At 42.1% G+C, this 26,034-nt stretch overlaps 1 protein-coding gene across 5 annotated transcripts in view; it reads right to left on the reverse strand.

Moving 5' to 3' along the window:
* LOC111861415 (RNA-binding protein Musashi homolog Rbp6) overlaps positions 1–26,034 on the reverse strand; it is a gene marked incomplete at its 5' end in the record, with an annotated part of 815,587 nt that overhangs the window by 85,291 nt on the left and 704,262 nt on the right. For all 5 annotated transcript variants that reach the window (XM_033750309.1, XM_033750308.1, XM_033750310.1 and 2 more), the window contains 2 exon segments: positions 1,452–1,536; positions 11,339–11,421. In XM_033750309.1, the coding sequence (XP_033606200.1) occupies positions 1,452–1,536; positions 11,339–11,421 (168 nt within the window).

Consider the following 26,034-nt stretch of genomic DNA (forward strand, 5'->3'; position numbering starts at 1 on the left):
AGTACAAGATGACCCGCTTTAAATGATAACTATGCAATATGCAATTAGTAAAAGATATACTCAGAAATGCTATAAATTCTCTAAATCTGTTAATTCAAAATTCCTGAACACATCAAAGCACACGCCGCTCTGAAGTCTAGGCCACTTTACCAACATTACAACACTAATTTTCTCTCATAGCTACGGTCGCGTACACAAATATAATTCAACGTACGATGATTCTTTTGAAGGCATTTAATAGATTTACTGTATATTGTAAGTGGTGAAACCAGGCCTTACGTCACTAAATAAGAATACATATCTACCAGTCTTATAACCCAACACTACGATTCTACAATACTTTAACGATGAGGCCGCTTTGGTTGGACTATTATTGTTTCAAGAATTCTAATAAAAATGTCCTAACGTCACTACTATACACTAATAGGAATCACAGTTTCATCCCTGAACTTAAGTAAATTATGTCACATTTAGAGGAGAGGGCGTGGGATGGGAGTGAGAGGGCAGCGTGACTCGATCCGCCACCTTCAACTCTGTACAGGAATGATACCCTACGTTCCAGCAGGGGCTTATAACTTGTGTACACAGAGACAATGGGATACCACATGCCTGTGAATGCATTTAAATCAAATGGCAGTTCCTGTGTGTATGACATATGATTATCTAAATCAAAAGAAGGTTTAATAGAAGAGGAATCTTGCTCATGGAATCCAGCGCGGAATTTATTGACTGAATTCAAAATATGTATATAGGTGGACCGGCAATATACAAGTTTCACGATAAGTGCGTCACAATGCGGAAGAGACCATGTGACTTCCAGAAACTTGAATACAGAACATACCACCAAATGCAGGCGATTCTGGTACTATTATTGTGTGTAAGGGTTCGAACACATACTCAACTTGCATGGAAAGGAGGGGGGTAAAGGGTGGACATGGTGTCGCAGTTTGGCACTATTCTGGAAAGAATGCCCTCTCCTCTTCACTGGGGCCCTGGTAAGGGTGTGAACATGGGTCAGAGTCCCACAGCCGCGGGAATGGCAGGGTGGTACATGGCTGAAACATCCAACCCCTGCACCCGCAGTAAATCATTCATACTGTATGTAAGGGCGGCTGCAGTGGCCGGAGTGTGATGGGGGCGCAGTGTCGCAGCAAAAGCGCGCTTGCAGGAAGCGGCAGCCTGCACCGCCCCCGCCATGTTGTACAGGGTCGTGGCTGGTGTGTACTGCAAACAGTTTGGGTTGGTAGCGGCGGTCGAAGGGGCCACAGCTATGGGGACCATAGCAGTATGAAGACCCACCCCTAGAGGGTGTGGGGCCGCGGCGGTAGGGAGGGGGTACGGGGTGTAGCGATAAGCGGCGGCAGGGTTCGCCGCTAGACTCGACGCTCCAGCCCCAGGAGGCAGACCGCCAGCTGTGGCCGCCGCGCCGGGGTTCAGCATTAGCAACTCACCGTATGCGCCTCGGCCCGCGGCCCGCGTCTTGGCCAGGTTCGTAGGTAACATCACCTCCTTGGGCTGAGCCTTCTTGCATTCCACCTGCAACAGTCACAAGCGCTTTCAAGGACTAGTTCGAGTTCAGAAGCTGAAGAACATGAAATGGGGACAATAGGGCAAAGAAATTAGGCAAATGCTTTAAAAGGATATGCTCACCTCATTAAGACTTAAGAATTAACTAGTAGAGATATTACCAAACTTTGGCAGCACATATTTTCCAAATGGTATAATCATTTAAAGCGCATGGTTAGTACATGTACCACTTGCTTTATTTCCCTAAAAAATATTGTAGATGTAGGCTCGTTGTTGGGCAACGACCGCGATATAAGCAAATATACAAGAACCGTTACTGAAGGGTTTCGCAAACAAACGTGTTCCCATGGTAACAGCTGAACTACAACAATAATGAACGGTGTTTTCTGTGTGGTCCGTGTCGAGATGTTATAATGGGGATATGTTTGGCTGCAGTTAGTTGAATTCAGTCAATCAGAAGAGAAGTAGGTAGGCGTGAGATGGCCGCAAGCCTGGGAGTTAATTGTGAGACATTCACCAGCCTGTAAGTGTGTAAGCAGAGGACACTCTTAGGATCAGTTACCAGGAAACGGCTAGTGAAAACAAACACAGAATACTTAATATGTGCTTTGGTGAGAAGACGAGTGCATGAATTAGCGAGAGCGCTATAGTTACTTGTAGTTACCATCTTTAAGTGGTTAATAAATCCAATTACCAATCCAACCCCCGTCTATAGTCACTCCATAAAATCGTGACAATATTAACCACCCGGTATTTGTAATGGAGAAACAGCTTTGTCTGTGGGCTATGGTATTGATGTTTAAATATTATTTTGAAGAATTTCTGGCTTCCAAATATCAAACATACTCAGCCCTTTTCCAAGTAATTAAACAAATGGGAACGAATCTTATTTCTTCTACTGTGCGTAAAACTCCTAACTTGTTTACCTTTACTTTAAATTCCTTATGTCTGTTCATCTTTCTCATATGAATTACGACACATTTCAGTAAGAAAGAGACAAAAACTTCCATAACTTGTATAACTTGTCAGAGCACTGGCTACCAAGAGTGGCCAAACACTTGTCACTGTCACCTATCATGAGTCTGCATGAGGGTTGCTGGGATTATAGACGGACAGGATGACTCCAGTATATCAGTCCAGTATCTCTGGATTGTTGCTACTCCTGCTTATCAGCAAGACAGGCACTGAAGAAGGAGTAACATGACAGTCGGGCTTAAGATGTCCCTATATCTTGTTATAACATTGAGTCCTGAATTTCTCAGCATTCAAATTCCACTTGTTTATGATTAAATACACGAGAAAGTAGGATAACAGGCAGATGAGGGAAGAAATGCTGAAACGTACATTCTCACACATGAAAGTCCTATAGATGTAACTGTATTATTTCAATATTAATATTGTTACTGTTAACAGGAATCTTCCTGGGGGGTAAAGGGCGACTGGAACGTAAGGCTGATTTCGCCGTCATCTGTGAGCCGACTGTCTAGGAAAAATGTGGGAGCCTCGAGGCCTAACGAACCTCTGCGCATTCACGGCCTGTTACAGGGATAGCTTTATTTTTTTTTACTATTACCCTTTTATTTTTGTGACGAATGTATGATTTAAACGTATATTCTGTTTGCCTCAAATTTGTCAAACTGCAACCTGTTTGTAACTGCTGACTCTCAAACAACACTTCATACGTAACGTCTTGTCATGTTCATGTTCATTTCCACAACAAATTTCACATGCCTAACTTCAAAAGTGTATTCAGATATCGCCCACAATCTGAAGTTGTCTCAGAAAATATTAGCATAGCCTCCATGTTATTACTTTGCATTAAAGCAAACAAACAAACTCCGTGATTTAAGTCGGCAAGCGAACTATACCGACCGAGCGACCGCCTCTTGTCGGCGAAGTTAGTGCCAACTTTAGGTGATAGAGGGTGTCGCGTGGTCAGCACAACGAATCCCCACGGTCGTTAATTTCGGTTTTCTAGACCAGAGCCGCTATTTCCTTAAAGTATTTCCCCAACTATCTTCACGAGGCTGAGTGGACCCCGTACCAGACCCCACTAATTCCCAGAAAAAAAATCTGGTAGCGCCGAGAATCGAACCCGGACCTTTGGATTAGTAACCAGGAACGCTGACCACTAGACCACAGAGACTATCCTATTCCTTCATATTAAAGACTAAAATTACCATAATATAATACGCAATTTCTTTTTTACTCTCTTGGAGTCTCCCACCTTGTAAGCACATGCGTCCGCCATGTCGCTACTACTACTTTTATGAAATTGGAGTGGCCACAAATGGCTTAAAGTTCATAGGAATTTTCGTAAAAATGATAAAGGTAAAAAACAAAAAGTAAAGCTATCCCTGTAACATGCCGTGGAGGTCAATAGGGTTGTGAGACGCAGAGACTCCCACATTTTCTAGACAACTGGCTCATAGATGGCGGCAAGGTTATCAGCCCTACGTGCCGGCCCACCTTTTTCCCCAGGAAGATTCTTGGTACTCAATTCTATTAGGAGCTGAGTCGACCCCAGGGTCATAGTGCGGCTGGAAAAATTAGGTCAATTGAAAAATCCAATGGCATCAACGGAAATTCAACCCGCGACCTTCTGAATTGTAGTATAATGCCTCAACCAGCTACGCTACCGTTTGCCCCTCGTAAAAAAATGTTCAAAAGTTTGAATGGGAGACATACAGAGACACACGGAGCGTGGTGATACCATAAGTTTACTTGTTTTCCTTAAGGAAGGAATGTAGGCTACAAAGGAAAACCTAAATCTGTGCCAAAGCTATTAGCTAGGAGAATATCTGGGCGCGTGACGTCACAGACTTCACGCTCCGGACGCCTGGCTGACGGTACTCAATGCATGTGATGCAGAGTGGACCCCAGAGCTTCTACCAGACTTATTGGCTATGGGGAAAAGGCATGTTTCCGCACAGACTCGAACTCCGGACGTCTAGATCGTAATCAATAAGTGACAGATCTGTGAATATATTTAATAGGGATCCTGAAAGTTTACAGCTTACTGTGACGGATCATGGAAATATAGGTTTCTATAGGCGCCATTCTTACCGGTTGTGGTTTTTCTACTTACGGTGTTTTAAACAGCTAAAATGTAAATATCCCACATGTTAAGTTGCTCTGTTGCTTTGTATGGAAGTACAGACATGAAAACAAAATGGTTTTTCTTTACATAGCTATGTATATATTAATACGATAATTAACAATAGTTTCAATTTTGAAGAAAGTAAAGTAAAGGTATCCCTATAACAGGCCGTGGAGGCCCATAGGGTTGTGAGATGTTGAGGTTCCCACATTTTCTAGACAATTGGCTCATAGATGGCAGTAAGGTTGTCAGCCTTCCGTGCCGGCCACCCCTTACCACCAGGAAAATTTGTGGTACTCATTTCTGTTAGAGGCTGAGTCGACCCCAGGGCCATAATGCGGCTGGAAGTATTAGATCAATTGAAAAAAATCCACCTCATCGGGATTCGATCCCGCGACCTCCCGGCTTGTAGCATAGTGCCTCAACCAACTACGCTACCGCGTTCAATTTTGGATAATCCTTTAAATTAAACTGCTTACTGGCGTAAGAATTTTTCAGACTGTTTCAATAAATGTCCCTTAAAGATCACTTTCAATAAGTGTAAACATTGTTAGATCACAATGGTATTTAAAGTATAGCCAGCAGTTAAAACAGCCAGTATCAAAGTACTATGAGCCCACGTCTGAAGTTGCTTCCTTACGTATTGTTACTCTTCTGTCATAAAAGGGACAACTATATACACCTCGTTCATTATAACAATTTCCAGAGTACGCCAAAGTTCGTATTTTTTAAATTAATTCACAGTCTTTGTGTTCCTAAAACTTCCTTGACAGATATCAGTTTATGCCTGCACGAGCGCTGGGCAGCACGTGCTGTAGCTGGAGCAGTATGAAGTTACTCCCCTGAACGTAGGCAGCAAGAATTTCACTAGCAGACTGGACAAGACGGTGTGGCTTGATGCGACAACGCAATTACTTCAGCTTAATATGATATAAGCTATTATAGTGTTTGTATTAATTTGTCAAAAGCCACAATTCCAGGACAACAAGATTAGTGTGTATGTGGGCTTGCTGATGTGACTTAAAGTGGCGTGAAAATTCCGAGAGGCGTCTCTTCTTCCTCAGGTCTACTCTGTGGGTTTAGATTGATGCTGAACGCCCAGGATAGCACTTCGTTCAGTCCAAGATGAAAGTCGAATTATTCGTATGTGTGAAAGAGAGTACTTCACTGTAAATACTAGAAGGATTACAGGCTACGATGTGAAATGCACGGCCAAGTCGGATAATTATACAAGAAGTTCTGAGAACACTTTCTGAAGCACATTTTCCTGCATATGTTTCGGTGCAATTGGAATGGAGTGTGTAGGTGCGGTTTCTCTTGTGAAGAAACGTGTGGGAGGCAGAATGTCTGACTGGTGACACGGACCAGCAATTGTTGAGTACTGTGTTTTAAACTGGTGCAAGAGAAAGCCTTTGTACGACATCGAATTTCTGCAAGTAGTAATAAAACTCTATATTGAAGTTAACTTGTTTGTTACGCAGATATGTGCGTTATTTATAGAGACTGCAACCAAGTGCAGGACATATTTTGCGTCCAACAGACAGAAAAAGAAAACAATATTTAACATATTATTACATGTATACGCATTGCTAGGCAACGGGTTGGTGAACAAGTTCTTGCGAAGACAGATTCTTGGTAAAAAGTCCGTGGCTAGGTTACGCAACAAAAGATGGATGTCCGTAAACATTCTCACGGCAAGGAATATAGGCAACAATAGAAGAACTGCCGTTTCTATGAGACGGACGGTAAACACCCCCTTTTAGAACGTGACAACAGTATAGGAGAAACTGTGTTCTCTATGCTGTCTGCTCCAAAGAAACGCATGGAACAATAGGTTGTCTGTTGCCAGGCAACGAAGCTGTAAACAAGCATCATTAACGAAAGAAGATGGCGTTTTCCGTGGGTTCGTGCACAGGAGTTATCTTGAAGACAATCGGCGCTATGAGTCAGTCACTTCTCCGTATGAGATAGCCACGGAAAGTTCGTAGTTGAAGAAGAATTACAAGTCGACCTGCGAAGAGTTAACGTGTGAGGTCAAAACTTTACGTGTGCTGTTGTGCAATGATATCTTGAGTGTGACAGTTACAGTTTCTGTGTTAAAATCCGTTTCTAGGAAACGGATAGGGAAACTTTTGCAGAGGAATAGCCGTTGTTTAGATCTGTTACCTAGCAACGACTAGTGTAAGCAAATATAGAAGTCTTTATTTATGTGTTATAATTACAGTAAGCTTGAAAGTGATATAATTATTTAGAGTTACAATAGTGAATATCGACTCACCGATCCAAACCCTCGTCTTTAGTCACTAATAAACGTGATAATATGTAGGATTCGAGGTTCTCATAGCAGTAGTTACGAAGAGTTTTATGTTTTGGGGTATAACATCATGTAGTCTGCTCAGAGTTAAGCGACATTTCGGAGGAAAATGTCGCCTCCATCTTCAGTTCTGATTCCTACCTGCTTCATGATGGTTTCTTGCTTGACTTAATCTTTGACCATAATGATGGAAGCGAAATGTCGGTTGATTTTCAACGGACTACATGACGTTATGTCCTAGAAGATAAAATTCTTCAATATGTTACACGCTTGGATGAAATAAGCGACCACTTTAGGATATTACGCAGTACTTAACGAAGAATTTCATGATATATATGGGTGAAGGCAGTGAAACCTGGAAATCATGTTGCTAGGATGCAGAAGGCGAGAAATTCATAAAATATGTGGTGGCGAAACTTCGGAAACGCCCACTCAAAAGACAGAAAGTTATATGGGCAAAGAGCCTTAAGATGGATAATAGGGAGACGAGGTATGAAGAGGAGAGATGGATTGAGCTGGCTGAGGACCGTATCCAATGACGGACTTTGGAAGTAGCACCTTAGGATTCAGCTGTCAAACGTTAATTGGTTAATATTTCATTGATATCAACCCATACGCTTTAACTGTTTAAGAAACCACAACTTCCTACATATTTACCCTCTCCTGTTAAACTGAGCCTCAAAGGGTGACAAAAGAATAGTCTATCACGGTGACTTCATGCGTTATTATCTGTTTATAATAATTATCGAACAAAAGCCGGAGTTGGACTACGGGGTGGACACCTCGGTGTCGGTGTTAGATTCTAGGTAAGGTCAGTAATTATTCCTTCATCCACAGCTTTCAAATCATCTCAGCAGTTTGCCCTAACTATAATATTATGTGTACCTGCACTCTCCTCGGAGGTAAATCAGTTGGGGTGTGAAACCGGTTACCCATTTCCATCTAGTGACGAAGTTAAGAGTGCAGTACCTCCACATTCCCCCCTACATCTTCATGATGTGATGCTTAATTAAGCACAAGGACAAGTTTACACCTTTAACCTTACCGAACCGGTTTTGGGTACCGAATGGAAAGCCATACCATGCCTCGTTCCATATTACGCAGAAAAGTGCTCCACTGCAAAAGGGTGCTTTTAGATGAGGTTCTCACATACGGCTTAGGAGAAGATTTAACCCTACTTCACCCGTTTCATTACGTGTGACACCGCACCCCTCTACTCTCCATGCGTGCACAAATCTGCCCCGTAGGCAGGGCGCCTTTCATAACCTCTCTTCGCCAAACAAGTCGTTAAAGCGAGACGTTATATCGGCAAGAACGCCCACACAAACACACATATGCACCCACAATAGATGCGGCAAGAACACCCACACAAACACACATATGCACCCACAATAGATGGGCACATAAAATGTGCTGAAAGCATTAAGAACTCCAAGTTTTACATGTAAGATGAAGCCTAACCTATCTGACGACAAACGCTCTTCATATTAACTTCAGTCAAGAGGCAACAGTGAAGTGATGAAATTAGACATGAGCAGTATGCATAAAGCAAGTCACACACTTCATTCACATTCTTAATTGCGTCCAACTGACACCAGATACGGACGTTTTTCAGCCTTACTCGCCGGCCGCCCTTTACCTCTAGACTCCTGGTACTCATTTCTGTTAGAGAGTGAGTCGGCCCCAGAGCCACAATACGGCTGTAAGGATTAGGTAAATTGAAAAATCCAATAAACTCATCGGGAATCGAATCCGTAACCTTTCGGATTGTAGCATAGTAAAAGTAAAGTAAAACTATCCCTGTAACAGGCCGTGAAGGCCCATAGGGTTGTAAGACGTTGAGGGTCCCACATTATCTAGACAATCGGCTCAAAGATGGCGGTAAGGTTGTCAGCCTTACGCGCCGGCTGCCCTTTACCCTCCATGAAGATTCCTGGTACTCATTTTTGTTAGAGACTGAGTAGGCCACAGGGCCATAGTGCGGCCGGAAGGAAAAGGTCAATTGTAAAAATCCAATGACCTCATCGGAACTTGAACCCGCGACCTTCCAGCTTGCAGCATAATGCCTCAACCAACTACGCTACCGCGTGCCCCTTGTATTCTGAGAATATGGGGGTTAGGAGCTATCCTGACTGAGGAATTCCGTTCATTTCATCCGTCTCTCTACGCCAAATGAGGTGTCGTATCCTGGATAAGTGCAACATATCTATTTCCAAATCACTGTCTGCTGTGTTCGTACTATCTTTCTACTTATTTTGTACATCATACGAGCTGTGCAGCTGAAGCAGTGTCGTCAAATAAGTACAAGTAACTGAATGAGCCACTAAGACGTTCTGCGGGGTACAAGCAATGTACTTGTTTAAACACTCGCGAGACAGAAATGGAGCAAAGTGAGAGATACGAGGCCCTGACAAAGCCTGTCTGAGTGTATGAGGGTTCACAAGAGGGATGAATCTTCTTTACTCTCTCATCTCATCTCATCTATCTTGAAATTCACTTTAGCCCCCCACTAACCTTCCTATTTCGTCTTACGGAAACGAGGATGTACATTAACGCGGCAAGACTTGCAGCTTGGTTAATACTGCGATCCCGGAGTAACAAGCTCTCATATGTCAGTTCCCAGTAACACTATATGGCACTGATTACCGCCAGACTGGGTCGTCTGGAAGGGTTACTGAAGCCAAGATCATTACTTTAAGAGTCCTTAGGTCGTGATTCGTGTGCGGCACAGGGCCTCAATCTCCCTAAATTCACATACCGGTCAAATAACAATGGGTACCTCTGGGCATTGTCTCGCATTTTACAGTACAAATACTTGTCTACTTCTTTTTCTTCATACAATTCAAGAGGAGGTCGCAAGAAGCCCTTTCCAGTGATGGCCGGAGTCTCTTAGCACGTTCCCCTTCTCCCCTTCACCCCACCAAAGGCTGAGGCCCAAAATAATCCCATTTATCCCTTGGTCCTTCCCGTAACTAAAAGATCGGTTAACTCACTGTAACTCTGCTTCTTGCGGCCTGATCTGACTTCTTTGCCTTGAAAAGAGAAGTCTGAACGACCACTGACTACTGGTTCAGAGGACCACACCTATCATTCAATCGTCTTCCTGGCCTGAGCTAATCTCACAAAAACTCGGACTTGTTGCAGGAAAATTCTTGTTTACGGGGGATCTCAGAACGTTCGTAACATGAATCACAGTCTAATCAGAACACTCTCTAAACGTAGGTAAAGACAGCTGGTTATTTTGGAAACTAACTCTAATATCCAATCGCAATGGCCGGTCACGGTAGCCGAGCGGTCTAAGGCATGCACTGTCTTCGCTCGCTCGGAAGCGAGCTGTCTTGTGTTTAGGTAGCGGCCTTGCGAGGGGCAGAACCTACTTCCAAGGAGACTCCGTGAAATGATTATGGGACTAAATAAGAGGAATGGGCTGGAAGAGCCATTGAAAAAAAATGCATCCATTTAAGATTCTTACATATCTCGCCTTTAGTTATTGTATCCTATTTATGCCTCTACCTTTAACTGTCAAAGGCTCACTTCCAGTAGTTGACATTGCTAACAGCAACTAAATAAGTTAACTAAATACTGACGGCATTGCAGATGTGGATTCAATTAACTTGACATTCGGGACAATGATGGAATTTTATCTTGAATGAACCTACAGCTCGAATGCATGTAAGGATTTTATGCTGAAGAAGGAAGTGTACCATGAAATTACAGTTTATATCTGAAGTTTCGTGTTACATTAGTTTCCAATAAGTCCATACCCCTTTCTTATGGGAAACAGCATATCTGATGTCCCTGTCTAATTTAGTAAAGTAACACAATATCTTTTTTTCGAAGAACTCAACTGGGAACGGATTACTATAACATGTAGTGACATCTGTAGAACCACTTCAGATTCACGGGATAAATTACAAAGAAGTTTAAAAGAAAATTTCACAAGTATGGATCGACCAACAAATGAACTGATGTTCTGACATAAAAAAACCACATCTGTGGTCTAGTGGTCAGAGTTTCTGGCTACAGATCCAGAGGCCCCAGGTATGATTCCCGGCGCTATCAGATTTTCTAAAAAGTAGTGGGTCTGGAAAGTGGTCCACTCAGCTTCGCGAGGAAAATTGAAGAGCTAATTGAATGGAAAAGTAGCGGCTCCGGCCTATAAAACCGAAATTAACGGCCGTGGGGATTCGTTGGGCTGATCACGCGACACCCTCTATCCGCTAACGTTGGCACTAATAAGTGGCGGCCGCTCCGTCGGTCAGTATAATTCACTTGCGGAATAAAGACACGGAGTGTGTTTTGTTTTTGATCTGACATAAAATAAACAGGTACACCACAGATATTCTGCATTAAGAATACTAAGATATGTAACACAAATAATACCATTAATAACTTACCATTTTATTGTTGATTTCGTGAAAATGAATTTCGCAGACTTTATCAACGACGTCCTCACTTTGAAATGTGACAAATCCAAAACCTGCAAAGAAAGACACGAGAATTAGAGGGCGCTCAATATAGCAATGGAAAGTACACGAAATATTACGTTCATCGAAACTGCATTTCACACAAAAGACGCGTTAGTGTTACAGAACGGTAAGTAAAGTTGGTTCGTAGGCAATTCAACTTCATAAGAGATCATTAACACCACCTGCATAACGTCCAATGAGTCGAAATTTCTAACAGAAGGAAGTCCGACTGTTAGAATCCCTGATTCGTGTCCTGGAGCACTCAGCTTTAAATCTGGACCCCGAAACATATTATTCTGAGGATTTCGTGGGTTTCCTCGACATCTCCAAACATATACCGTAAAGTAGGCTACGGCCGCATCTTTAACATCTTTCGAAACCATAATTCATTAATTACCTTCTTATTCGACAGGAGTAAACTGTAATGAGACCTATACAGAGCATTAGTCGGTCTCCTTTGAGTCAAAGAATAAGCAGTATATGTTTCCGAGACCAATATTAAGGGGCTGCTGATGTCTGCTACTTAGAGGTGATGTGTTTTCTTAAAGGTAGGAACAAAATTTATAAATATTAATTATAACTAACTTCATTGAGCTGAGGCCTCCTTGAGGAACCATCAGTCGCTCAGATACACAAGAATTCTCAAGTATTTCATGAAGCCTGAATGTTCATTACTACTTTCACAAGACACCGCCACTGTTCCCTCTTCTGAGCCAGATGAATCAAGTACACTCTATCCCATCCTATTTGTCTAAGATCCATCTTAATATTAACAACCCACCTACGTCCTCCTAGTGGTCTCTTTTCTTCTGGCTTTCCCACTGAAACCTTATATATGTTCCTCTTCTCCCAGTGCCAGCTACATGCCCTGCATCTTTCATCGTCCTTGAGTTGATCATTGTAATTATATTTGTCGAAGAGTACAAGTTATGAAGCTCCTCATTATGCCGTTTTTTTTCGGACCAAATACTCTCCTCAGCGCCCTGTTCTCTAATACACTCAAGAGACCAGGTTTCACACCTATACAAAACTATAAGCGTAATTACAGTTTTGTAGGGTTCAATTTTTATGTTTTTTAGATAGCAGGCGAGAAGTCAAAATGTTGGGAACTGAACGATGGCAAGCATTTCCAAAATATAAATTATATAAATTTAAAGGGTTCCAAAAATCCAGTCACAACACTATAAACAATAATAAAAAACTCATGGGTGAATATGATATTAAAATCATTAAAACAATGCAAACACCATAAATGTGTTTATTCTGAGTTAGGAAATACGCTGTGCTTCCAAACAGTACGGCGATAGCCAGCTGACAAAACAATCGGCTCCACGTTAAAGGAGCTTACGGTCTGAATGCTGATGGATAAAGCTCCAACTTCTATGGCAGAAGGGCGACAGTAGCAGACACAAAGCCTTTATAATTCCCAGCTAAAACGGAATGAATGGGCTAATAAGCCTTACAGTCTCGCGTAATGAGTGGGTTAGGAATTTTGAGTTATTTTCCGAGAATATAAATTGAGGTAATGCATACTGCAGTTCTATATCTATAATCAGCGGTCAACAACTGATGACACAGTTCACCAATCAGACAAAAATTCTCGCCAAACATTTTTTCACAAGAGAAACCGCGTCTACCTACACCGTTACAATGGTCCAAACCATCCTACTTACCGTCGTGTAATATACTGCACAAAACATGGTATATTGTTCAGGTATACTGTAAAAAAGTAAAAAAAAAATGCAAGAACACTGGACATACTTTCTAACATACAACTGATCTAGAGAACGTTACCTTGGAAGGGAAACAAACTCTCAAACTCCTCTTTGAGGAGTCAAAATTCAGTCTCTCAAGAAACTGCTCACATTTGATTCTTCACAAGAGCCTGCCGCTGTCAGCCATTCTCAGCCAGACCCACCGAAATATCCGTATAAGCTCCACTTTCAAGATATTCTTCCACTTACGCGTTGATATTCCATATATAATATCTGCCTTTTACTTTCTCTTACCACAACTATGTGCGCATTTCTCATCTCTTCCCCGCGTTTGTTACCTGTCCGGTCTACTCCATTCCCCTTTATGTTACCACCATAAAGCTTACCCTGCATTTTTCTATAGGCTCCTGCCATTTCTACTTAAAGCAACGAAACCTGTCCCTTTACCAGAAAGCCGGATAAGCAATGGGCGTCATAAAAGCTAAATAATTTATGTACTTTACACGGCTTCGTTTAACAACCAACAAACTAATGATCCGTTGTTGAAGTATTCCATTTTCTCGTGTACAACGTTCCACTAAATTTCGTGCATAACAATTTTATGTAAAGTGCAACAAGCAGATAAGAACCGGAAGACAACAGCCCGTCATGAGGGAGAGTTATAATTCGCTACAGATATGCCATTTCCGAGAGCGGAAGATGTTTCTCAAGATGACATTCTCACTTCAGAGAAACCAAAACAGACATTATAAATAATGCTGATAACAGAATTCTTTGAACGAAAAGAGAAGGTTCGTCAAAATGAAATACGACTGCCATGGGACATGACGCCAACCCCTACGCTGTATGATACGTCGGTTATACACGTCAAGCAGGGTAGCACATTTATTGCAAATAAAAAAAGATTCATCTCAGTCACAATACGTAATGCGTAAAAAGGGCGTTCAGTTTTAATCGAAAGTTCCTCCTTGAAGATAACCTCTCCGTGGCTCTTAGTCCGCAAGCGAACTATACCAACCGAGCAACCGCTGTTTATCGGCGAAGTTAGTGCCAACATTAGCGGATAGAGGGTGTCGCGTGGTCAGCGCAACGGATCCCCACAGCCGTTAATATCGGTTTTCTAGACCGGAGAAGCTATTTCCTTTGAAATATCTCCTCAATTATCCTCACGAGACTGAGTGGACCCCGTTCTAGACACACTTTTGAGAAAATCTGGTAGCGCCGGGAAACGAACCTGGGACCTCTGGATCTGTAGCCAGGATCTCTGAACACTATACCACAGAGGCCGTCCTTCTTTAAAGATAATATTTAAAAAAAATCGAAGGGAACAAAAGTGTTTCTTGATGGCCTGTTGGGGGCATCCCAAGAGTACGTTACTGATACTGTTGTTATAGTGATGATTAACAGAGACATTCTCGTTATTATTATTACTGTCTTATTGTTGTTGTCGCTGTTGTTGAAGTTTACCTTGGTTTTAAATTCCGTTCTTCCATTCTGGAAACTGTATTCTTCGAATTCCTGTTCATATAATAGAGACTTTTCTTTGGCCAATGACGGTTCTTCAAGGAAAAACTGCCCTTGTGTTATATGCGCATCAGGGTCTGATGTCTGAATGGTCGCTGGCGTACTTAAAACAAAAACATATTTCTCTCAACGATATTTTGCAATACTAGCCATAGTATTTTAATGTTTAATAGAAAATTTTGACCAACATAGATGGATATATTTTCTGTTTCCACCTCTTAAGGACAACTCTTAAGTCAATTCTCTTCCATCTTTCTAATCTATCTATGGCTCTACATCCTTCTGTTGGACCTTGGTCGCTTTTTCAGTATCTTTATCTTTTACACTGCCGTCAAGACTCATTGGACGGGGAATCAGCCCGTAGCAAGGCCGCTACCCGCACACAGGACAGCACAAACACAGAATAAACGCACACAGACACCCACGCCTCAAGTGGGATTCGAACCCACAATCCCAGTGCTTGAACGGGAGAAGGCAATTCATGCCTCAGACCACGCGGCCATTGTGCCCAGAACTCACTCTCTACTACTGCAAAAATGGTTAAAGCGAAAGGTGTTTTTGTTTTCCCTCTGACATTTCAAAACAGATGCTAAGAGTTCTTCATTGGGGCAATTAAAATCAACTTCGCCCATGTGCACCAGGATTAAGGCAAAGCCTAAATGTTATGCTTCTTTATCGGTTAATGAGGAAGACTTCGGCTTAATTAATAGCACGAGAGTACCGCCTAACGCTGCTTAATTGCTCCACTTTATCGGAGGCTTAACCTGATCAGATCTGCTCTCCAGAAGGCTCCGTTTCACCTGCCAGCATCCTCCAGGAACACGATGAATAATGTGCATAACAAAGGTGATAATGGAGCTGAAAGAGAGAGCTCCTGGCCCAGGGGCCAACGGATATATATTTTAATGTTTCTGACAGGGACGGCTCACGAAGTTCTCTATCAAAGTACTCGTGGTCTTGGGGCAGCACATTTTGGACTCTCTGTTCTTACGACTTTAAAACTGTATACCTAACTGAAACATGGTTAAATAACTCCTTACTTGATATTAAATTGTTTCCTGAAACATACGTAGTACGTAGCCGACACAAGCCCACATGGAGAAGGCGCACTAATTTCTGAGATATAATTCGGTGTCATACGTAGTTTTGACTTCAAATGTCTTCAAGAATGTGTATGGATCGAAATCCTTATTTCACACTAATTTAACCTGCTTATTGGCAATCACTGTTTCTCTCCCGGTAAAAGGTAAAGTATCCCTGTAACAGGCCTTCAAGGCCCATAGAGTTGTGAGACGTCGAAGCTCCCACATTTGTCTAGATAATAGGCTTAAATATGGCGGTAAGGTTGTCAGCTTTACTCGCCGGCCGCCCTTTACTCCCCAGGAAGATTCATGGTACTCATTTCTGTTAGAGGCTGAGTCGACTCTAGGGCCATAGTGCGGCTGGAAGGATTAAGTAAAAAAAATCTACCTCATCGGGACGCGAACCCGCGTCCTTCGGCTTGTAGCAAAGTGCCTCAACCAACTATGCTACCACGTTGAAAATAGGTTATGTGCCGAAAATTTTCACCTTCAGATGCTTGGGCACTTCAGTGTCCTTGGAACTAACTGAAATTATTCTGTGGCGTCTGTCATTAATATGCCAAACTGAAATGGACGCCATTTTTTTCTTCCACGTGCTTTCTCCACTTTAGCTGAGTACAACTATCCTAGTGATGACAGCAGTTGGCCTGACGTGTACTGTCTAACTTTCAATTACTGACACAGAATTCAGTGTTATCCACCGTAATTGTAGTCATCGTTCTTTTGTCACTAATTTAATAATACCTATTAGCACCCCCCCCCCCGAACAATCAAACTTAGCACTATGTAACATCCTGGGTACTCACGGCTCATCTTCTGTCTATAAGGAACCTGTGCTCATAGGCCTGCTCTGTGAGCTGGGCACCTGTTTGGGAAACACACCTTCCCTGTCAGGCTTTCCCGTAAACTCATACTGAAGTCAAAGAATGAATTTTTATTTTACTGACCTTAAAGAAGAACAAGCCTGATCACTTCTACAAAGAATTTGCCTTTTACCACAAACTAGTTAAAGAACCCATTACGTCTGACAAACTTCACCGGCTCAAATTTACTGCCAAAAAGCATCTCAACCTAAGCATTTCTCAGTTGGGCCCCTTAGAAAGAGCTAATCTCAATGTGAGTATGAGCTCTTTCTAAGGGGCCCAACTGAGTAGGTGTGTTCCTTTCTCACCTGAAGACGGAAACAGATACAGTTTCCGAAACGTCGTGTCCTCTATTACCTAGAATTCTGGACGATGGAAAAAGTCCAAAACCCCAGTAATTCTGTGTGGCATCCACCATCGTCAGAACCATTTAGAATCAACTTTTATCATTTTTTAAAGTCTAAGACAAATCACTTTCAGCACGGATTTACAAAATTTAAATCCACAATTTCTAATTTTGTCACCTTTCTTAATTTTCTTCTCCGTTTGTTTGTTTGTAAGTTACGCCTTTTTACACTGTTCCTCATGCCTTGCAAGTTCAACATTAGTAAAATGATCGACATTTTCTTTTACAAGAAAACGACATTTTATCAAGATATAGTCTTTGTTAATCCCCCTATATTACAATCCGGCTCTATCAAAGATTAGGCGTGCATATTGACTCAAAACTTTATTTTCAACAACACGTTGATTTTTGTATGATTAGTATTTCCGGCGGAAATTGTTCATCTGCCAGTCGTGATTTTGCTGCATTAGCACTGATATTTTTGGCAAACTAAATTTTCATCTAAATGGCATTCCTGGGGCCTGTGGCTGAAGCTCTGTTGTTAACAGCATGTTTAATTCTTTGTTTGAACCTGTGCTGACTCTGACCACTGGAACTCATCATTATATGTTGAATCAGCACGTAATAAATAATGAACTATTTATTTTTGTTATTATGAGACTTCTCTACTTTTAGCGTTCGTCCCTCAAAAAGACACTGTCCCTCTTCTCGGTGCGCCCTTACTACCAACGTGGTGGGTAAAGATCTCGACATATTTGCAGACGGAGCGGTTTCTCTGAATCATATTTTACAAGCATGTACCAAACCTTCTACGGTGTTACTGGATTAGTGTTCTCATTAACTACAAATGTGTATACCTCGGCTAACTTTAATTTCTCTTATGTAACTGGTTTTAATTTATTGACTTGTTATTACTTTTATGCTATCACTCCCAGGTGTCTTATCTAAATATTTAATTTATAACAGTATTAGCAACATTCGTAATATTTCATAAATGTATGTATAATATTTCAGCCTTCTTTCGATTTATGTTCACAGATTTATTTGTCATATTTGTATTTTGTTTTAATTATTTTCTGTACCTTATATACTCGTGATAACTTTGTAATTGGCCACTGTGCTGTTAAGTTATTGCACGTAAATAAACATGAATTGAATTGAATGAATGAATGAAAAAAATATATTAGCATCCGTGTTCCTCCCAGCAATCTTAGGGACTTCTCACTGCTCCGTGTTTGTCCCTCTAAGAAACCCTGTCCTGTTCGGTGCGCCCTTGTTACCGACGCGGTGGGTAATGATCTAGAAATATTTGCAGTCGGGGCTGTTTCTCTCAATCACATTTATACGCATAAATCTAAAGTAGTTAATAATATTTGTTCATATTCCTAATGTTCTGTGTTATGTAGTTCTTAGTTATCATGTTCTTGTGTTTACTTTCTGTATTAATGTGTTGTTTCCTCCAGTGCATGCCTATAATTCGTCTTTATCTTTATGTTGTGTTGTATCCATAATATAATTACTTGTATCTACACAGTTCTGTGTTTGTAATTGGCCTTTCAGCTGTTGACTCAGCACATAAATAATAAAGAATTGATTTATTGAAGAAAGCAGTCTTCTGGGGTTTACCGGTTCTCACGGTCTCTTCCTTCTACCCTGAAGATGGAGGCGATACGTTCCTCCGAAACGTCGGTTAACACCACATCTACACGGTGCCACATCCCAGAAGACTGCTTTCTTCATAGTCACCGCCGTGAAAACCTCAAATCTTACACAACTGAATTATTATTATCATTATCACACACCACGATGGAGATCGACGATAGAGCTCAGATTAAGTATTCATACTTTGAAGCCTCCAGATCATTTAACAATTTAAACCCTCAGTTCCTACATCAAAGAAAACGTAATGCACCTTTATTATAAAAGTCAATGGCGCCAGAGTGCTTAGGAAAATAAGCGCTAATTATTCTGAGAAATACAGGAAACTCATATATACAGCATGTGTACAAGACTACACATTTCTTTTTAAACTAGGTGATATGTTATGTTCTGACAGTTATATAAAACACACGTTCTTGAAGAGAAACTGTGCCAGGGAAGGAAGTCCACTGGGCTATGTGTCATTAAACCGCTCCATACAGACTAAAACGCTCTGAGACCAAACTGCTCTCACAGGAACAGAACTAAGTGTCTCTCATTTAAATGAAAGGGTAATAAAGGATCACCCTGGGATATACAAAAAAAAAAGTACAACGGTGATAGTGCACCGGAGAATTATTTATTACGTCGAATGCGGAAAATCTCTTGCATGTTTCCATTAATTCTGATTACCCAACCAATCAAGATACCAACGAACCGAGAAACTGATAAACTCCCTAACAAATCTGTTGGCTATGTGACGAAACAAGTAGCCAATTAATAAAGTGACTACTCAACTGTGTAACAATCACATGCTTGATTAATTGAACTTGGGGAGGTAAAGGGCGGCCGGCGCGTATGGCTGACAACCTTGCCGCCATCTATGAGCCGAATGTCTAGAAAATATGGGAGCCTCAACGTCTCACATCCCTATGGGCCTCTGCGGCCTGTAACAGGATAGATTTATTACTTTTTTTACCGTCTACCTGAATATTTAATTTGTAAACATGCTATGACGTAAGATTTGAGGCTTTCACGGCGGTGACTATGAAGAAAGCAGTCTTCTGGGATTTGGCACCGTGTATATGTGGTGTTAACCGACGTTTCGGAGNGAGAAAAATGAGATAAGAACGCCTGCGGTTTCTCTGGCCGCATGTCTTCTGTAATGATTCTTACACTGACTACTTATTGGGAATGTAGCCCCGCGATTGGCCAGGGACTGCAATTGTTATCTTTATTTCATTCCTTGTATGATGTCTCTCGTTTCTATATTATTTCTTACAGTTCCTCTCACTTCCCTTCATTCCTTCTTTCTCTTTATGGCAAAGTGAGATATGCTCTGCGTGAGCTTCAACTTGAAAAGCTAATTGACACTCAAAAGCAATTTAATACTCAATTTCAACTTCTTGAGAACAGCCCATCAGCATGCATAACTGAACGGGAAGATCCCAGGTGTAAACTTTTAAGTTCGGTGGGTTGGTTGGGGGGACGGGGGGACGGAGTTATCTTAAACGAAATCAAAGAGCTGCCAGCCACCCCATTCAACATGGGATGAATACATGGACTCCGTGACGAATATTTTATGGAATTCAGCACAAAACTTTTGTAGTATTCTGCGCGGTCCGCGCACGACATATCGACAGCTGCAGTTTGTCATAGGACGGGGCTGTAATACGGAAAATGTAAAATTTATACAGCAATTAAACGGAATCCTCTCTTCAATTTCCACAGCATTTCAGTTATATTAAGAACTCTGAGTTATGAAGAAAAATGTATAAGTAAAAATTTACAACTCTCACATCGAAATGAATAAGAAATATTAGGGGGAGGAGAGATTATTGGAAAATATGTAGGTCTATCTATAATTCTATAAATACTTTTCTCATATATTTGGATGCACATTCATCCGACATATTTTTCCAGTCCGTGAACATTACTTCCGTAGCTATACGTTTTATAATTCGCGTAACACTTTTACAGATGCTTGAAACCATATGTCACATATAATACTACGCCGGTTAACTTGTTACCACTGTACCACTGAACGGACAGACATTCGTTCCCGCATACTAGCACATTAAAAGTAGGTTAAAGGTATGCCTGTAACAGGCCGTGAAGGCCCATAGGGTTGTGAGAGCTTGAGGCTCACACATCTTCTAGACAATCGACTCACAGATGGCGGTAAGGATGTCAGCCTTACGTACCGTACGTCTTTTAGCCCCCAGGAAAATCCCTGGTATTCATTTCTGTTAGAGACTGAGTCGACCCCGGGGCCACAGTGCGACTGGAAGGATTACGTAAATTGGTAAAAAATCCACCTCAAAGGGACCCGAACCCGCGACCTTCCGGCTTGTAGCATAGTGCCTCAACAAACTACGCTACCTCGTACCCCGAGTATCTTACGTAATGCCATTATTGTGGCCTCCTTAACATAATTTGCACCGCTCACATTTTTTAATTATTTACAACATAAAATTAGCAAGTAACAATGAGAACAACTCATGAAGTCTAAATGTAGATAGGAGGATAACAACAAAACAAACTCCATGGCCTGTAGTCCGCGAGCGAACTATACGGACCGAGCGACCGCCGCTTGTCGGTGAAGTTAGTGCCAAATTTAGCGGATAGAGGGTGTCGCGTGGTCAGCGCGACGGAACCTCACGGCCGTTAATTTCGGTTTTCTAGACCGGAGTCGCTATTTCCTTGAAATAACTCCTCAATTACACTCACGAGGCTGAGTGGACCCCGCTCCAGACCCACTACTCAGAAAAACTGTTAGCGCCGTAGATCGAACCCGGACCCCTGGATTTGTAAGCAGGAACTCTGAACACTAGACCACAGAGGCGGTGGCCCTCACCTACGTAAATCTAAATTAAATTTATTAAATTTCAGGAAATGACCACCTTACAAATGTAAGGCATATATAATAAGATTTAGTTATGATCTACGAGGTCTATTTGAAACATTTTGCTAGTGAAGAATCTCTAAAAAAAAAAAACGAAGAAAATTTATTCCTGAGTTTGCAGTGAGATATTTGTAGACTGTTATCCTTTGCGACAAGGGATTCCTGTCTTCGGAAAAAGACCTGCACTTATACGTGTATATGTAACACATGAAAGTCAAAGGCAATGTGGCGGAAATAATTAAAAATAACGCTTTTTAAACGCACTTGCAGGCAAATTAGAACACATCTTCCGAGTGGTGCTGATTTAACTAACGCATGTGAAAGAGAACGCCAATGTTTCTCTATCTAGAGTCGGTAGAGTCGAAGGACGGAATTCGATTCCCGACAGCATCCGGACCGGCTTTGGGATCTGCCCAGCCTCCTATCCAATGGGTATCGGGGGCTCTTTCACCGGGGGTAAAGCGCCCGGGGCATGACGCTGACCACTCATCTCCATTCAGTGTCGAGGTCAAGAATGGTGGGCCTATGCCTCCACTCCTCCATACGTCTTCATGAAGTAACTTTACCTCTTTATAGACTACGACATTAATAAATATGTCTCGAGTTTAAAAATATCAGTCCATTTGTACTTTACGTTCTTTACGTAATATTCCCGAAGTCCTGCAATGAAAGAAGACTGCAAAGGTCCAACCCGTATAGGACTGTGTACATTTTCCCTTTGTGTTCTTTGCAGCGTGGCATTTTGAATTTTCATTCAACTCATGTAGGTTTACATTTCGCAGGTCTCCAGAAGTTGTTGTGATTATCTGGTTACTATTGATATTATGATCATTATTGCCAATATGGTTAACGAGATTCGAACGGCTCAACGAGGTGGCTGCGAGGCCCAGCCATCCTCCTATCCAATGGGTACGAGGGCTCTCTCCCCGGGGATAAAATGGCCAGGTCGCCAAGCTTGTCACTCACCTCGAAGAAGTGCCGAGGTCAAGAAAGCATGGATCTATACATCCAACTCCTCCATTCGTCTTCATGGCGCAGTGCATAATCAGTTAAGCTCACGGCCAAATTTAACTTTTGCCTTCATGGTTATCGTGGTTACTAGTAGTTACCATGGTTACCGCATTTAGGTATTGGCGCTAGTGTTGTCCTCACCCCACAAATTCGTGAGTGCGCAACATTCTATTACCGATGACAGGAAATTAAAGACTGCGAAATTGGAGTGGGCTCGAATGTTATAAAGTACATAAACAGTTGTAATCGAAACCCGCCCAATGGTTATCAGGATGAAATGTGCATTTGGTCGGACAGACATTGACCATCCACACGTTAGTTCTTTCCTCCTACACTGTGCAAAGAAATCAGACTGACCAATTCCCGCCATGTCACCACGTCCCAGCGATAGGGACTATCTCTACCTACTGAACCCAACTGAGTATGTTTAGTCTGAGGACGGGAACAGAATCCAGTCTCCGAAACGTCGTTTTGAAAAATAAATAGGATGGTTTTTCCGAAACAGACAGAACGATGGTTAATGTCCAAAAACATAATAGTACTTGTAGATAGATAGATAGATAGATAGACAAATATTCTATCATTGCTTTGCTACATATTTTGCATATGTCACTGGCCTGGTTCATTTACAGCTGGGTGAAGGGTATAGTTGTCCCTGTGCTTAATTCATTAGGCATTATGCCATGAAGACGTAGGGGGGAGTGGATTTATAGGTCCACATTTTCTTGACCTGGGCACTAGTTGGTGGTGAGTGGGCAGTTTAACGCCTTGGCCGCTTTAACCCCGGGAAAGATCCTCCGATACCCACTGTATAGGAGGTTGAGTGGACCCCAGAGCCGGTCTGGACGACGTGGAGAAAGTTCTTGACACTACCGGGACTCGAACTCCGACCCCTTGGTCATCCAGCCCGTAGCGCAGTCGCTATACCGACTGCGCTATCCCGGCTCATTGGTTCATTTACAGCAGGCAAGCAGAAAGTACCCGTCCTTAGCCCGGGATGTGTCCGTTTGCCTTGTCACTATCATAATGCATAGTAGCAAAAATGTGAAGACGGAATAATATTCAAGATGTGACATTAAAATTTACTCACGTAATTAACGGATGTATTTTGAAAATGAGGATGCGAACCGCACGCGGAAACTCTGCCGCGATACCCGACTACTGTACTTGTTGACAGGAGTACGGAGTAAATATCAAAACATATTTGAGGTTTTCTATTCGGTCCGCAATAGAAACATGAAACAGAGAAAGAGGAGAAGTCACACACTACGTACATATGTACATGTGTCGGCTCAGCAGTTTCCGCGCCAGACGGTGCTGTACTTCCCAATCATCCTATTGCCTCCTTTCTATCCCCTTCCAGTAGCATTTTTTTTAGTCCGTCCCTTCGCCCATCGGTCTTGCCTGTACTACCGCATCAAAAAATTGGACTTTCAGATCGGCAACACGAGTTCGTAGTCTGGCGGGGTGATTGGTCGAAGTACTCGTTTGGAGCCGGAAGTTGAGTGGTGTCTTCGAAGTCTTCTCCGGCGGGTGAATCCCAAGTTTTGTTGTCCGTTCTATCTGTTGCGCTTATTGGCTTATTCCTGCTGATCGATGAGACCTACCCCCGCTTTACCCGAAGAAGTGATTCCCTTCTTTAAATTCTCATTCCTTTATGTGCACTTCTTATTGGACACAGTCCACATTATTTGCTGGTTGCATAATCAGGGATTACACTACATGCACATCAAGTTCAATATTTACAGTTGTAACCGTGGGGACTTGTGTGCTAAGCGCATCGTTTATTGTTCTATTTTACATATTTTAATATACACCCACTGGGTTTCATTACAATTGTGTTTACTGTTTCATTTATACTGTTTCCGGCATCGGGAGAATCCTAAACAGTGGTCGGAGGGAGACAGGAAGAGTACAGAAACTGGCGGTTCACCCCTCCTCCAATTTCTCGCTCTCTCTCTCTCTCCAGAGAGAGAGAGAGAGGGGGGGGGACCTACCGGATGCAAATCTATTACTGCAGAACTAATCGAACTGCAGATGCTGCACTGCGATGTCTGAAGATCAATGTTTCCTTCTATTTTGAAGCATTTGCAATACAGGAAAAGGCGTCAGACAGAATCTATAGATTTTACTGTGGTCTCTATTTTGTACCATCAACAGTTACTTTAAAGCGAACAGTTTTCGAAAGGCAAATTGAAGTTTGAAATAGATTTATATGAACTTACAACAGCCGTTTTAATATGTATGATTTGAGGTTTTCCAACGGTGGTGACTATGAAGAATTCCGTCTTGTGGGATGTGGCGCCGTGTAGATCTTGTGTGAACTGACGTTTCGGAGGCGATACATTCCTCTGAAATGTCGGTTCACACAAGATCTACACGATGCCACATCCCAGAACAAGGCATTCTTCAGACGTTCTAATATCTCATCAAGTCACCATCTAATAAATGGGCAGAAATCATAGTGTCTTGTTCCTACTTTACTGAAATATTTTTTTTCCTTGGCACTACACCCCCGGTGGGCCTAGGCCTACCTCCATGAACTTCTCCGTTCACTTCGGTTTTCTTAGATCTTAGACATACGGTAGGACTCCTTGGGCGGGTGATCAGCTCATCGCAAGGCCTCTACCTGTACACAAACACAGAAAAACGCACACAAACATCCATGCCCTGAGTGGGATTCGAACCCACGATGCCGGCTTCCGAGAGAGCGAAGACAGTGCACGCCTTACTGAAATAATACCAACTTTTATTTTATTACAGGATATGTCTGAATGTACAAAGTCACTTCGGCTCCATGTGAGGAAGTAGGGCTAAAGAAGAGCTGGAAATAAAATTTCGTAAGCCTAGATCTACCGATAAAGCGAACTATACCGATCGAGCGACCGCCGTTTCTCGGCGAAGTTAGTGCCTATGTTTGCGGATAGAGGGTGTCACGTAACGGATCAGCACGGCCGTTAATTTCGGTTTTCTAGACCGAATTTGAAAACACAAGGGGGCTTTATAGTCTCTCTATAACACTAATTGTGAATAACGGAAAAACAATGACAAATTTTGAAGTTATCTAACAATTTTATTGAAGATCTCCAGTATTAGATACTTTTGGAAGTGACATATCAGAACAGGCAGATGGAGAGGACCTTCGATATATGCGTACACTCGGAACACTTTGTGTAGCGTCAAGTAGCACTACGAGTCTGAAACACCACTAAATACGTATGTATATCTGTTAATCGCAAGGTGAAATGTGAGTGTGGAAAACCAAACCCAGAGAGAAAAAAATAATGTTTATTTAATAAAAAGAGCCACAGTATTTTTCATAACATGCCAAGAAATGATGAGATACCGAAAAAACTTTTATTTTTCGCATGGTGTGGCGAAAACGAGACGCCCTGTCCTTAAAATTAAGGAAAACGTTGACAGGTCTGTGCTGTGGGCGAAATAAGATCAGCTAATTAAAGATCCGTGGAAGTGAATCGTGGAGGAGAAGAAGAAGAAGAAGAAGAAGAAGAAGAAGAAGAAGAAGAAGAAGAAGAAGAA

This window comes from Cryptotermes secundus, unplaced genomic scaffold (genome assembly GCF_002891405.2).
Source record: "Cryptotermes secundus unplaced genomic scaffold, Csec_1.0 scaffold605, whole genome shotgun sequence".
Classification (NCBI taxonomy): Eukaryota; Metazoa; Arthropoda; class Insecta; order Blattodea; family Kalotermitidae; genus Cryptotermes; species Cryptotermes secundus.